The following is a 16,342-nucleotide window of genomic DNA, read 5'->3' as shown; positions in this document are numbered from 1 at the left end:
CCACTAGGTCCACACCTACTTCGTCTACTTCCCGTTTGGTATCGTTCCCCCCTCTTCGAATTCTAGCTCGTCCCCAACCAGTCTACTAACCAATTGGCCTACATCTCATTTAGCCCACTACCAAGTTCGTCCATTAACATGTTCTGTGTCTATAAATTTGAAGTTCGGATACAGCCACCTCGTCTAATATCCACTTGGTAATGCTATTCAGTCTAATTATGTGGTCAAGTGTGAACTGTATATAAATCAAATCTTCATTTTGCAAAATGATTATTAGTCTAAATCACAATGAGTTTTATCAGCATGATCAGGGAGTTGGGTTAAATGATAATTAGACGAAATGAGTATAAGGACAAGTGCAGTGTATACCAAACGGCAAATACAGACCAAATGGGTCTAGCCCTTATGGTATTAGACTATGTGAGAAGTATACTATTTTGATATGTATATATTGGTAATTCTATTTGTGATTTTTGATTCCCTAAATATATCGAAGTACTTTGTACAGTTTTAGGTAACATTTTATAGCATTTCAGTCAAGTTAATTCTAAATTGTGGCTTATCTATCATTATATTTTTGAAAATATATATTCCATATTCATCAGCAATAAAGAACGTAACCTAGCAATTTTTTACCGCCAATGGATCGCCCTTTTTAGTCCATGTTCCAAACTGGGCATCGAGGACCACTATTCACAAAACAAAAGGGGGCTTTTTGGCTAATATTCACATTCAGATTTATTTTCCATAACATAAATTTAAAGACATAATAATGCATATAAACACTGCTAAAATTGATAGATGCAGTTTAATTTCACAATTATATTTCAAACGTTGTTATGCTATTTAGAAACTAAAATCATTATACAGAATGAGATTCATTACTCATTAACCATGTAAACCATGTTAACATTAAGGGATCTTTTAATAGACTGTAATCACGATAAGCCCCAATATGTGGTTACCTTTCGTTCGTAAGATGCTCTATTAAAAATAAAACTCTGAATGAAATTGCTATTGAATGTCTCGAGTATTGCTCATGAACAGTTATACCTTTGTTCGTTTATTATGAATAGCATTCCAAGAGAATATGTTTTTATGACAAAAATCTTTATAGCAAGTAGACCTCACATTGATGTTGTGTGCGGTGTAGGGTAGTGTTGGCATGGGCAGCGCCATTTATGGTAGTATGGATTATTTCATAGATTACCAATTTCTCTTTTTGCATTTCAACGTTTTTTATACCATATTTTGGTTGAGCATGATGAAACCCCCTACTTGCATATTTTGATGGAAATCTCTCCATGGGGCATCAGATATGACCTAATGAATACATAATTAGCCCCATTAAATAAATTCTAGATGTTTTTAGGAACCATGCTAATAATATATGGACTTTAATGGGGCTAATTATGTATTCATGAGGTCATATACGAGGGCCCCCATGGACAGATTTCCAGCAAATTTTGGGAGTGGGGATTTTCATCATACTCTACTAAAATATGGTATCAAAATATGATAAAATACAAAAAAACATTTTTTTTGTGACGTTATCACTTCGGTACCTTATATGTATAAAAATAATATGTTATTAATGTGAAAAATTGCCAAAAATATTTGGTCAAGGTGTTGCATTGTGGGTAAATAAAATGGAAAAGTTTGACTAATTTAGGACTTGAAATATCACTGCTTAAAGTGACTGTAATATCAATCTTTCAGTCTACAGGTAAAGCTGCAGAGGATCAATTGTTTGGTTCTAATACGTGTAATAGGATGGTGATGTTTGTAAATTATGTTTATTAAAAGAAAAAGAACATACAATTATATGCTCATTATGACGCCTAGATTACAGTGTTAATAATGAGATACTTTATTAAAGTCATCTCGATAGTTCCCATTTTTATCACAATTTATAGAAGAGGGAGAAAATAGAGGAATAATGGTTGAATAAATAATATGATAACACAGCTTTATTTTAATATCAAAGAATGTTATTCTCTTAATCTATTCAAGTCTAAAAGTATTAGCTTTTCCAAACACAAATTCGAATTTCCTTAATACTGATGCATACATATGTAGTTCAAAATTCTCTAAATTCAGTCTCATATTTCTATAATGATGTATTTAGGTCCAATATGATTGTTTCTTCTTTTCTTTCTTTTTTTCTTTCTATTTTTCTTTCTTTTTTTTTTTCATTCATTCTTTCTTTCTCATACTCCCTTTTACACTGGGCGCTTCGAGATTTAACTGTAACTTTCGCCATATAAAAATGAGTATTATTGATATTAAAACATTGCCCCCAGAATAACGTCACTCATCGCAATTTTTACACTACTGTTTCCCCCCCCCCCCCAGAAAAAATAGTGGGGGTGGGGAAGGGGACGATGAATGCAATGAGTTAGGCTTTGAAAATAATTATCCAACATCAAGAAATTTCTAAAGAGACACGATATCTCGTTTTTTGAATCTCTAGAATTTATAAACCTCCCCGGGGGGGGGGGCACTTACATTGACGAGTGGATACCATGCGCGACCAAAAAACACGTAAAAAGAATGTCTTTTTCACGATAGGGCACGTTACGTACGTAACGTGATAAGGGTGTCAAAAACACCAAAATAATGAAAAAAGGGTATCTATTTCGCTAGGAAAATTACGTCTTTAGGGTCGAATTTGCGGGGATGATAAAACGAAATTAAAATGTTTTATAAAGGATGTCTTTTTTGCCCCAACACTTCGTGTTTAGAGTCCGATTTGCGCGAGGTGTATAGCTGGGGTCGTACTAAACCAAATAAGGTAAAGCCGACGACCGAAGGACCCGTAACAATAAAACATTCCTGTACTTGTTTAGGGGTTCATTTCAGGGAATATTTGCCAAGAGTGTCGTTTTGTTTTCAATACTTGTTAAGGGTAGGGTTTGAGACGCCAATACTTGTTAAGGGGTGCATTTTCAGAATATGGAAATTACGTGTTTAGGGTGCTTTTCGAGACCCCATGGTCGCGCATGGTATCCACTCGTGAATGGAAGTGGCCCCCCGGGTAAACCTCTTCCATATCATCCCATCCCTCGTATACGTTCGATCTCTTCCCCTTGTCCCTTCTGCACCCCCCCCCCCGTTTTATCATCCACCAACTACCTTTGGGAAACACGTTCTTCCTGTCGATCATTCTAGCTCAACATGTAGTGCACAACACAAAATGAAGGGCAGTTCAAGGGAAACGTGGAAAGGGGAAGGGGCTGGGCACAAGTATCTCAGAATTTTCGAATAACAAGAGGGAAATTCATCGCTTGCCCCCAAATAACCCAATTGTTTTCCCCAAAATCTCAAAGAAAAGACATTATTTTTTTATTCTTTCAAATGTTTCAGGAGCATCCTCCAAAAAATAACAAGAATGAAAATAAAAAATCAATTGAATAAAACATTGAATGAATAAATAAATATTGAAATAAATGACTTAATAATCAAACGAATGAATAAGTAGTGAATGAGTGAATTAATGAATGGGTAAGAAGAAAGAAATAAATAAAAGTAATTTATTCTAAACTCCAAAGTGAGGCAAAACATCGTTGTGAGAAAGAGGCCCCATTTCCCCCTGTACTATCTTCCTCTGGATACATCCCTGTATATATATTCTTCGATATCACCTGCTTTCAGTTCTTGACGTTGAAGCAGGGAAAGTCCCTTTCAGTTTGGCAGAATATATTCATATACGACGTAATTTGGCCTTTTGACAAAACTGCGGCTAAATATATGCACAGCTTGTGCCTGAATTAGTTTATTGAATATAAAATATAATTCCAGAATAATAATACTTTTCCTTCATTTTTGATCATGCCAAACAACATAAGAATATTCAAACAATCTGACCGTTACTATTGTTTAATCTTTAAACACTAAATCTTTAGTTTCTTATTATTTTCTGTTTAAAGGTACAACATGGTATACAATAGTATACCAAACTATAGTTTAAAATATTTGTTTAACCTCGCATTAAATATTCTAAACCAGGTTGTACAAAAGCTATATGCCTACATTCGAGCTTTTACAGCAGTATAATTATGCCAAATTAATAAATAGCAGTTTTGCATCGCCTTATGTCGGACTCTTTTACGCTATCATTTCTTACATCGATTGTTCTAAAATATTAGTGTGTTCACAATAAAAACAAAGAAAGAACCAATTTCACCAAAACTTTGCATTGTCATTATTCAAGCCTTTAATTTGACAGCGAAGTAAAAAAAAAAATACAATGACTAATACACTACCTTCATTCGCCATAAGTATTGACCCACTGCATTTGCACAATCTATGACAAGTAAAGAAGCAAGACATTGTTGACTTTATGGTATATTCATGATTTGATGAGATGTGAAGTATCCACGTCCAATTTATACAGAAATAACAGCCAAGTAGAGTGATCGAGAACAGCACCGAAACAACAGAAAAGTGCATTTACCAAAAGTCAAAGATTCGTGCATGAATGGGACAATAATGATGACAGCAACTGAAGGATTGACGAACACAGTGTCCCACAGAGCGTACTCACAGTGTGGAACATAATATGAAATAATCTTCACGTTAAATTTGAGCATTTAAACAGTGCGAATCACACATTCACACTGCTGTAATGCTCTAGTCGACCATGTGAACACACTGGGAACAATCACACTGTGGAATTGTCCACAGTGTGAAAATATCTTTACAGGTCTCACAGGCTTAATTCATTCCCCATAGACTCATGTGTTAAATTGGCACTTTAAAAAATTCATTAAAAATAAGGATGAAATTCGGGGGTCGAATGTTTACTACCAGTGGATAGGATTTATATCTGGCAATCCATATCTGACCAGAAAAGGGCCCCTCGACCGGCTCATTTTAAAAATAAATTGGCGTGTTTGAAGACACCGTCGGGGGAGCAGATTCATCAACTCAAACAGCAAAATAGCCCTAATCCTTCCGCCGGTCAAAATATAGTCCAAAATTTGTGATATTTCTTCCCAATTTGGGAAAAGGAAGTTCAGTAACTACCAAAAATAGAATCAGTGTTAGATGGACAATCATATACATACACTTTGTCAATCAGCCATATCAAAATATAAAAATAGCAATGGGTTGGCTCGGAAGAATATCTATGGCCTACCACTAGTAATTAGGCCCGTGAGACCATCACTGTTGGATTTGAGCGTTTTAACAGTATGCATGATGATGTGGATTCAGAGGTTCATCGTGGTGAAGGATTTAGTAGCAGAAATAACCAGTTGTCTCACGATGTAACAAACGTAGTAGGAAAGCGACACACATTTTCACACAGTCCACACTGTGACACACTGTGTTCTATCCAGCAGTGTATAAACATGTACTCTTCACAATTACCATCAAGTTGCGTTAAGATCATGTTCATTTTACCATTGTCTTGCAGGAAGCAGAACGTGAAAATGGTTGCCAATTTGGCGAGTGAAAGCGGAATAAAATGGTGTCAATTTTATCTAATAGTGTCCATCATCATAATTACTGTACTCATACACACAAAATGTATCACAATAGTTATATTTGAGGGGTTAATATCATCACGTATCAAAGTGGCATTTCTCAATCTGCTTACTTGTACGTTCCGATGATACTGCTGTGTGCAGTTGTATTTTTGTCTTCAAGGATTTCTTGTCACAACGGGAGATAAATCTTTTTGTTCGCCGAATTTACTTGACTTGAACTCAATCCACAAAGATAAACAGGTGGTGGGGTGAAAGACCAAATTAAGACAAAGAACTAGAAGTAATCTTCATAAAGGGTATTCATCTTTCATTATAAACTCTTTCTGTTTCGGGTAACTCCCGTAGGAACTCGGCAGGACAGCGTTTTGCTGGTAAACGCAAAACTGGTGGGTGTTTCATAAAGCTGTTCGTAAATTAAGAGCAACTTTAAGAACGACTGGTGATCCTTTCTTGTGGTAAATGGTATATTCACTGGTGATAGTTCACCAGTCGTTCTTAAAGTCGCTCTTAACTTAAGAACAGCTTTATGAAACGGCCACCCGGTATATAACCAATTACATGGGAAACATTTTACGTGTATGTTCATCAGTCATAATGCCCAAACTTTATAGACGACAGATGGCTCTCGGGTCTTTTTATCAAAGTGGGGATCCGAACTCACAACCTTGCGATTATGAGTCCAATGCTCTAACCACTGGACCACACGACCTGTCGAAACATATTCATGTTATTACAGGTGTTCTGATGAGAACGCGGATAATATCACGACTGAACATGATATTTACAATAATGTGAACACTGTTAAAAAAACCCTGATTTTACAGAAAAATAAAAGAAGATTTTGCAGAAAGCAATACCAGAATCATTCTTTAAATTCATGAAACAGGAATTTTTCTGCAATTTAACAGAACAGGTCTGTTAGAAAAAGGGGAAAGAGTGTTTTATTTAAGGAAATTTGTAAGATTACACACACCAAATACCAATTTCCTGTAAGATTACGCAATCTGGTAAGATTACAGGTGTTCTCGAGACTCTGCTGCAGGAACTTCTTTTAGTTTAAGGATAAATTTTCTAACAGTGAACTTATCTTGGCCGAATCACTGCAATAATTGCCTTAATTCATCCATCTTTATTTACTGCCTAGTCTGCTCAGCTTATGAAAATATTTACAGCATATAAAAAGTCCAAAAGAGCTTACCTTAAATTGAGTAGGTTGAAACAGTTATTTGAATAATGTATGTATAATTTATTTCTGTACATATTTGAATTGTCATAACTTTAACTGTTTTTTATTTTAAAGATTAAAAATATACAATTTGCAAATAAAATGAACAGTATATACAAGCAAAATAAAATTACAGCTGGTAGCTCACAATTTCCAATTCGGAATAAAGATTACTGATTGTTTTTGCAACGTTTCATCCCGATCATTCAATGCAAATAAGAATTGATTAGAGCAGAATAGCACTGTTGATTTTCACTGAAACACAGATTGACTCTCAATCTTTGTTTAGAGCGCAGAACCAACAGCAATCACCTCCAAGATATAATGTGCCAACAATCAATGGTAAGATGATACTATAATTCAATTCATTTTTTTTCAGTTCCGATAAAAAGAAATCTACAGAGAATTGCACATGGGCATAATGTCAGATTGTCAATACAAAATAGAGACATCATAAAGATATACATGTTAACATGCTTATGTTACATAAATTGATACAGAGATTTCAAGAAAAGGATGAAAATGAGGAATACTGCAAAAAAAACATTAAGATTTTGTCGAGGCAGTAATGTTAACATTAGTCATGTTAGTTAGCTTCGTTGTACATGTTATAAGGAATTATGTAAGCGAATTTTAGCGATACGGAAAATTAAACGGTAAATTGCCAATTCGTCTACCGCCAACTAGTCCACTAACCGCAAGGTCTAATTTCATTTAATCTAATGCCGTTTCGTCCATCAATGTTTCGCCTTACAACCTTTTGGTCCAATCACCACTTCGTCTCATAGCCATCTGGGGCCCGTTGCAGAAAGAGTTGCAATCAATCGCAACTCTGAAAATCATGCGCAAGTCCCAAATGCGCGTTGTTGATTGGTCGAAAATCAAATTGCGAATGAATTTTAGAGTTGCGATTAATTGCATCTCTTTCTGCAACAGGACCCTTGTCTAATATCCATTTCATTTTCATTCACTTTGTACAATATACTATAATTAGACCACATTGTATATGGACTAAGTGGCTATATAATTGGTCCAACTGGTTATTACACGAAATGGTGAGTGGACGAATTGGAAATTAGACCATGTGGAGAGTGGACGAATTCATGGTAGACCAAATGATTAGTAGACGAGTTGTTTGGACAAACTGGAAACAAATTGGAAATAAACCCCAAAACATGCAGCAAGCCATTTGACAGGTATCGTGTTAAAAAACGCCAAATCAGATTGCATAAATAAGGAGAAGCTTACAAAAGTAAAAAAACAGGGGGAAACCAGTGGCAGATCAAGGGGGTGGAGGCACCCCCCTTTAGAGTCAGAGCCAACATCTCTTATGCAAATATATCGTTAATACACAAGTGTACCACCCCCATGGAGATTTCCTAGCAAATATATTTAATGGATATACGCCGTTCATAAGTGAGGACCTTTTTTTTTTTTTTTTTTTGCTTGTCAAATTTTATGTGGGATCAAATGACCTTCTTTTTTTTAGTGAGTAATTTTGGTTTTTACTTGTCAAATTTTGCTTGGGAAAATGTGGCCCTCCCCCCAAATCCTAGATCCGCCCCCTGGGGTAAACAATGCATAACATTCACAATTCACTAATGGAGGCTACAATTATAAACAAAATAGAAAAAATGACCAATAAATACTACATTATAAAACAAAACAGAAAAACAAGAAAACGATGCATATTTCATTAACAAAGCGAAGCTAATATTATACACAAAGTAGAAGGAAAGCGCTGTACAGATCATAAGATTAGTTTATTGGATACGTGAAGCCAAGCGAGAAAGGAAAAGTGCCGCCAACGACAAACCACTGCATGCATGTAAAAGTAAAGCCAGGCAAGAGACTCGAGCGCCCTCTATAACCAAGTGCTGAAAACAAAAGAATAGGGGAAAATAATGTTAGTATGCACACACATTTTCATGAGAAATCAAGGGCGATAAGAGCGATAGAAATTATATCTCCACCGGATCATCTATCGTGCCTCAAAATTAACGAACAACTTAAAAGGAATATGCTATATTGGATAATTTGGTTAATCGATAAAGTCGCCAATGTGAAGTGAAAATATAAAATGGACTAATAAATCATATTTAAAAAATACCATTGTGAGTTTTAATAAGAAAGAAACATAATGAATACTTCGATTTGTCTACTTAAATAAGTTTCATGTCAACGCCACAATCCAGTAACAGATATTCCTGTAAATGAACTTAATTGAAAAGCAAACGCATTTTAATCATGGATTTGTTAAACGTCATCATCGAAGATGTTAAGCAAATCAGAGGTAGGTATTTGGGACTTGCGTTTTACTTATGTTTAGTTGCGCCTAAACTAAACTTCTTATCAAACCACACGCAAGACAGCTATACAAACATCATCACATATCATAAACAATACTGAACTACAAGCAGGAAGACAAAAAATGAATTCAAACCAAACAAACTGATCGATGAAAAAGAAAACAGGGGAAAAATCTATACGAAGACCAAAGTCAAACTGTTTGCTGAGAAAAGAACTTTCACAAATTATTTCTAGATTCAAAACATATGGGAATCCAGAGTTGAAAATCACCTAGCGTGGTATTACTTCAGGCTAGTTTTGATATACCGATTCTCCAGGGAGGATGAGGCGATATGTCTTAGGAAATATGGAACATATGTCTTGGCTTCAACTAAACAATGTTAGCGTCTTATGGAAATTGGCAACCTATACTAAGAGAACAATACGGATATTCACGGGGAGGGGTGAGACTGATTTAAAAGTCTATGCAAGTTGATATCGGCCTAGTTCTACTACTTTGTGTTAATTCGTATTGATGATAGTCTTTAAAAAAGTATATCACGTCTACATATTTTTTTTTTTATTTATTCCTGCATTATACGCCTCATAAAATTGCTATTTATTGTGTTTAGTTTAATATGAACAAAAGTTATTAAAGTAATATCTTCGTGAGAGTCACCCTTTTGTTGTTGTTGTTTATGATGGCGATGATTGTATCTTTATATCTGCTATATCTTAATAAGTATTAATTTTCTTAAAATGTATTAATAGTATTCTATTTCATTTATTAATTTGACAGGCCTATTAATTCATTTAGCTCTTTAATTTCTTTGACTGGTCTATCAAATTCATTATTCTCTATCATTAATTTCTTTGCCTGGCCGAATTCACTATTGTTTTTCATCGATTTTTTTTCATCGATTTTTTTTCTTACTTTTCCCCGTTCTCCGTTTTCGTGGTTACGTTCAGCATCGAGTGTATGAACGAGCTGCTTCTAGGAGGGTGCTTCTTCTCTTTCTCTTTCTCCACGATCTCCTTCACTTCCTCGTAATAGCCTACGATGTCGTGTACCTTCTTCCCGACATTCTTGGGCATCCCCTGTAGCTTACGCATCTGCGCCAACTCCTGCATCAGTTCGTCAAGGGCGGGAAGAATCTCTAACTTCTGGGTGAGTTCTGATTGGACGTCGGCCAGCCGAGAGCTATAATCATCCACCTTAAAGTATAGGGAGGAGGGGGGGGGGGGGGTTGAAAGTAAAATGAGTAAAGAATAGGGGGTACCATGTTCTTTTCATGACGGTTTAGTGAGTCGGTCAAAATGGAATAAATATCATCGGACGCATATGGGTAGGGGGAAGAGGTGGGCCAATATACCCGAGGGGGCCGGGGGCATGGGGCACTCCTGACGCTCATAATACAACGAAGAGGCAAAAATGAAATTCAGCCCAAATCACAAAATGCATCGTGAATTTCTTCATGTCACAGCAACTATCAATGGACCCGAAATCAATTTGACCGACTGTATGCCGTTCAAAATAACGCAGTAGTTATTGCGTTACTTTGCGTTATTATGAATTGGTCTGGGGTTGGTTTTGTCGAACAGTGGCAGATCCAGGTGGGGGCACATCTGGCCCGTGGCCCCCCCCCCCATTTGAGAGGCACAACAAATATTTTAGGGGTTAGGGGATATGTCAAGCATATTAAAGCAAGTGAGGATTTTTTTTTCTGTTTGTCAAATTATTCCTGGAACAAATTGACCTTCATTTTGTACATTTTGGAGTGAAAACCCTTTTTTGCTTGTCAAAATGTTCCCTGAACCGAAATGCCCATCCCCTTTGGAGAATCTTGATCAGCCCATGTCAGCGATGTAATTCTGCCATCATACCTAATTCAGAGAAAAAAATAATAGGCATTTGTATAGCGCCATCTATCTAGAAATATTCTATTCCGAGGCGCGTTGTTATTATTATTATTACCCCGGCTTTAGCTCGAGCTGCCTTTCAGCGCTCGTGCATTCAAGGAATTAATCCTGCCGGGTACCCATTCACCTCACCTGGGTCGAGTGCAGCACAATGTGGATAAATTTCTTGCTGAAGGATATTACGCCATGGCTGAGATTTGAACCCACGACCCTCTGTTTCAAAGTCAGAAGACTTATCCACTGGGCCACAACGCAATAAAAACAACTTCACGTACCATTAATAGGGTATTGCTTATTTCCATTAGTTTCATACCGTTTTCAGTCTGCATGTAGTTTCTATGACAAGACTCATGTTTTGCTTATGTTTGTAGATTTTTTGTAGATCTGTTTGTAGATTTTTTAGAGTATATTTTCTTGTTATTAGTGCCCGTGTGAACCTTACCTCATTCTTAATCTTGTCTGTTCGTGTGAACACTACGTTAGCCTGGCAGGACTGACCGCTGATATCAGTGCTTTGCTGCTTCGTGCTGTCAAGTTCTTCGTTCATCTGACACAACTGCTTGAAGGTATCGTATCTGGAATACAAGATGACCGAAAAAACAACTTGAAGAAAAGAGTGACATAACAAAGAAAAGTGAATTCATAAAATCATCAAGATGCGGTATTAAAGGGGAAGTTCTCCCTGACCAAAACTTTGTTAAAATAGAAAAAAATAAATAAAAAATATTGCCGAAGGTTTGAGAAAAAAAATCATCAACGAATTAAAAATTTAATAGAATTTCAATTATTTGATTTGTGACGTCATATGCGAGCAGCATTCCTACATAGCGAATGGTAAACAATTAAAGAAATCTCATTTTCTCAGAAAATTGTAAATGTTTTTTACTATACCTTTTGTTTATCCATATACAAATCATGTCACACCCGATCATGGATAGAAACAAAATCAAGTCATCAGGAACCATGCAAAATTTGAAATTCATGCATTTTATATTACATAACATAATATGGGGCAGCGGCTCGTTTATGACGTCACAAATCCAAAACTTTGAATTCTAATAACTTTCTTAATCTTTAATGGATTTTCCTCAAACCTTCGGCAATATTTTTTTATTATTTTTTCTGCTATTTTTACAACAAACTTTTCTTCAGGGTGAACTTCCCCTTTAAGGAATCATATGCAGAAGGGAGTTTTGAGCAACATTGTACAATACTGACTGGGCCTTTAATATAGTTACTAAACTGTGAAACATTTAAACGAAGAAAATATTTTACTGATGATAATACTAATGCTGAAATTAGTATTAATGGTGATTTTGATGATGATCACGATGATGTTGACACAACGATGTCTTCGAAGAGGATGATGATGATTATGATGGTGATGATGATGGTGATGGTGATGACGATGACGATGATAGTGATGAGGATAATGATGGTGACGATGATGATGACTAAGATGATGATGCTAGTTTGATATAATTATGCTCAACAAGACTGCGTAACATTTTGAAGGGAAGATATTTCCCATGATCGACAACGACCTCATACCTTAATGAGACGACATCGTTCCTTAGATTTCGGATATCAGCCACGGTGATGTCTCCCTGTGCATTCGCTTCTTGGGCCGTCTGCTCAGCAATGAAACGTTCTACAAGCCGACGCATGATCCGCTAAGCGTAAAACGATATTACACATTACGTAATTTAGTAATCCAATGATTTTGTCCATAATAACCCTTACTTATATTTCATTTGTTGTAATATATAGTTCCTTATTCCTCTTTAACATTGTTGTCACGTTGCTATTATTTGTAATGATCTTAACCCTTTGATATTTTATAGTTTTAGACATACATTTATAACTGATTGCTATTGTTTCACTCGATTTTCTATAATGCCATAATTATTTAATTGTTCAGTGTTTTTATCAGCGAATAAATTATACAATTAGTAGTTTTAAAATTAGTAACTGTTCCCTTTTGATAACTTAAAATACTTTAGTTTGATTTATATTATCATTTAAGTAACAATATTTGTTTATTTATGTTACTAATTATTGTTATCTTTGACATAGATTTTGACTTTATTTTCATGTATGATGTGATGATTTATGTTGTTCTTTATGTTTTCATCAGGTCATTGATGAAAAACAGTTTTATACTGATCTTTTGTACATGATTAAATATATTCTGATAAATAAATAAATAATTTCTTGAAAATCTTATTGTAAAAGAAATCGAAACATGGTCAAATTTTCATCACAGAAATATTTAATCGAAGTTTCCTAAATAAGCCAAGAGCTATTACGCCTAGACCTAAATACGATTGATAATGATTGCTCTGAATTTGGCGAGTAGGTAGGCTACATAGGGGTTAAATGATTTAAAATAAAAATCGAATCACTTCCCACTTTTTTCTAGTATTGCAAATCGACTGTAATTCAAAATCCGATAATGGATAATCTTGTTTCGGTAATATTCAGATCGTAGGGTTGGGGCTGTTTAATCCGAGTTCGGTGCAAGTTCGGGCAACTCTCGATTTATTTTTATTTTGACATGTGATGGCGCTTCTTCTTTTTCACATCCCAATTATTGATTGGTACAGTTCGACCAATGAAATTCGAGATGAATGAAAATAGCAGATACTGTTTTGTCTTGAAATTATACAAAATAATATGAGCCACTGCATCCTACAGTATATGCCTGCTGAAATAAGAACACTGAGTCTCATCGTGGACGTACTAGGTGAAGACTTGGTACACTGTCAAACTGACCAAGTTTAACAGAGTGATTATAATGTACACATCGATTACATCGACTATGTTCGTATTGATGGTGTGATCATCCACATTCACCTGATTGAGATGCTCAAAGTTTTGTGTTCAAGACCCACACAATATGAACGCACAGTGGTACAAACCGTGATACGCAGTATGAGACATTGTGTGTACGGATTTACAACACACAGGACTCACACAATAATGTACCGCGTTTAGGATCTATGTCTTGCTGTCTTACAAAGACTTGTTATGACAGCAAATGCAGGGGCCGCGGAACGGTTTTCAAAGTGTGTGTGTGTGGGGGGGGGGGGCTGACCATGCAAAATATCACAATCTTATGGTAATTTTTACGTTTTTGTACACAACCCCCCCCCCCCGCTTTCGCGGCCCCTGAGATGCACAATTTCTATCACAAGTTTACGATTGGCCAGATAAATACAAAGTATTTTACTAGCTTTAAACCGTTACTTCAAAATTGTTATTAAAACACGTTTTATGAAACGAGTTCCTAGTATATTCCGGGAATGCAATCGTACCTGATAGTTAGCTAAATCAACTCGTTTAAATGTTCTCTTTCTCAGTTGCAATTCGTCCATTCTCTGAAAGAAGGAGAAAAAGAGAGATGAAAAAAAATAAACAGTTGAAATGAATGGACGGTATAGAAATAGGTTTCTTTATGTTGTTAAAAGACAAGTCCGTCCCAAACAAAAAGTTGATTTGAATACAAAGAGAAAAATAATAAGTATAACACTGAAAATTCCATCAGAATCGGATGTAAAATAAGAAAGTTATGACATTTTAAAGTTTCGCTTAATTCACAAAACAGTTATATGCACATCCAGGTTGGTATGCAAATGAGGAGACTGATAAATAAGAGAAAAATTAAAATGTCATTACTTTCTTATTTTACATCCGATTTTGATAAAATTTTCAGCGTTATGCTCGTTTTATTTTTCTCTGTTTATTCGAATCAACATTTTTCTTGGGTGGACTTGATCTTTATGTGAATATCCCTTTGAAACATTTACCTTTTAGGCCCAAATAATGGGGTCGTGTCGTTTAAGGGGGTATCTTTTTTCCCAAAAGCTCTCTGTTTATTGACATTATCACCTTATTTGATTATCATCCTCATACCATGGTCACATTTGTTCTACGGCGGCCGTACGGCTAGTCGAAAACAGCCGTTTTATCAATTTTGATTCAAACCACCTATATGTAGTTGGACAGAAAAATGTTAAAACGGCTGTTTTCGACTCGCCGTACGGCCGCCGTAGAACAAATGTGACCATGGCATTACTAAGGAACATTGGTTTATTTCTTCCAGGTTCTTTCGGTTACGTCGACACTTCCGCCGGCACAACCGAAGCCGTCGTCTAATGTTGCTGCAATCCGGCAACAGATTGAATGGCGGTGGGACCGTTATGGTATCGTCAATGAAACTCATCCAAAGTTTGGTTCGGGCGAATTTCCACTCCATGTCGGCATTCTCCTGTAGCACATTTTAAAGAATAAAATAATGAAATATGAATTTCCAAAACCATGCGTCGATGTAAAAACGGATGTACACCAGAGTAGCATTTATAATTCATGACGAATCAAGATAGAATGAAGTCCTTTGAATTGAATTTTAATGTACTTACGGTATGTCATGAAGGGAATTTCTTTTTAAAATTCCATTATCTCTCATATCATTTCCCATTTCAGTATCGATGATATATATATATTTTTTTTTTCTTTAAAATATCATTCGCACAGTAGTTTATTTCATAGGAACTACCCTCAACAAGCTTGTAGCTCTTGTCAGCTCATCCACTTTCTTAAATCAATCTAATTTAGTATTTATGTATCTAGTTGATCTTTTGAAATTCACTCCGCGTCTCTTATTCAAAATTCGGCATCCACAATAGTCCAACTGGTATTACAACTCAATTGCTTTATATCACTAATTTTTCCCTTCTATATGTTTGTCTTCTATTAAGCGAATAAAGAACGTTATGCAAGAACGTTAACTTATATCATAAATATTTGAAAGATAATTCTGCTGATTGATTTTTGTAGTCATATTACAACAAAAAGTATTGTAAATTGGTTTTATATGTTTTGTAAATATTTTAGTATTAGATGTTATTTCTGTAGTATTGCTGTATTTATGTTTCCTTGTAATTTTATCTCTAAAAGTTTGTACAATTAAGCTGCCAACTAGTCTTGAATAAAGGACTATCATTATTATTGCACGCAAAGATGATATATATTTAATACTACGTGTGAACACTTTTCACGTGTAATATTAAATTATCCAAGAAATCGACCAATCTCACCTCTACTTTGTTGAAGACGTTACTCATGACAGCAATGAGGGCGTTGAGTAGAACCAAGACGGCAAAGATGTAAAACGAAGCGTAGAGAAGACCTCCTGCACCTTCTACGACAGCCGGCATCCCCTCCAGGCTCAGGGACTTCCGGTCAATCAGACCAAAAAGTGACCAGTAAAGACTCAGCATGCTGCGACCAAGACTGAAGAAGGAGAAGGGATATATTTGAAGACAAATCCACTAACTCGACAACATCAACAACAACAACAAGCAATAGCAAAACACAATAATCAAAGTTACACCTACAAAACAGTGGAAGCGTT

At 35.6% G+C, this 16,342-nt stretch overlaps 1 protein-coding gene across 1 annotated transcript in view; it reads right to left on the bottom strand.

The window, feature by feature from the left end:
* Positions 1 to 7,650: 7,650 nt before the first annotated feature.
* LOC121420283 (short transient receptor potential channel 5-like) overlaps positions 7,651 to 16,342 on the bottom strand; it is a 31,336-nt gene continuing 22,644 nt past the window's right edge. The window contains exons 12-18 of the mRNA XM_041614860.1: positions 16,026 to 16,221; positions 15,005 to 15,196; positions 14,244 to 14,306; positions 12,478 to 12,599; positions 11,369 to 11,501; positions 9,941 to 10,221; positions 7,651 to 8,594 (exon numbers count right to left, since the gene is read on the bottom strand). Of these exons, the coding sequence (XP_041470794.1) occupies positions 8,582 to 8,594; positions 9,941 to 10,221; positions 11,369 to 11,501; positions 12,478 to 12,599; positions 14,244 to 14,306; positions 15,005 to 15,196; positions 16,026 to 16,221 (1,000 nt within the window). The 3' untranslated portion in view covers positions 7,651 to 8,581. The remainder of the gene's footprint in view (positions 8,595 to 9,940; positions 10,222 to 11,368; positions 11,502 to 12,477; positions 12,600 to 14,243; positions 14,307 to 15,004; positions 15,197 to 16,025; positions 16,222 to 16,342) is intronic.

The sequence above is a fragment of the Lytechinus variegatus genome, chromosome 8, assembly GCF_018143015.1.
Source record: "Lytechinus variegatus isolate NC3 chromosome 8, Lvar_3.0, whole genome shotgun sequence".
Classification (NCBI taxonomy): Eukaryota; Metazoa; Echinodermata; class Echinoidea; order Temnopleuroida; family Toxopneustidae; genus Lytechinus; species Lytechinus variegatus.
The sequence above is the reverse complement of the archived record's forward strand: the minus strand, read 5'-3'. Positions and strand labels throughout refer to the sequence as shown.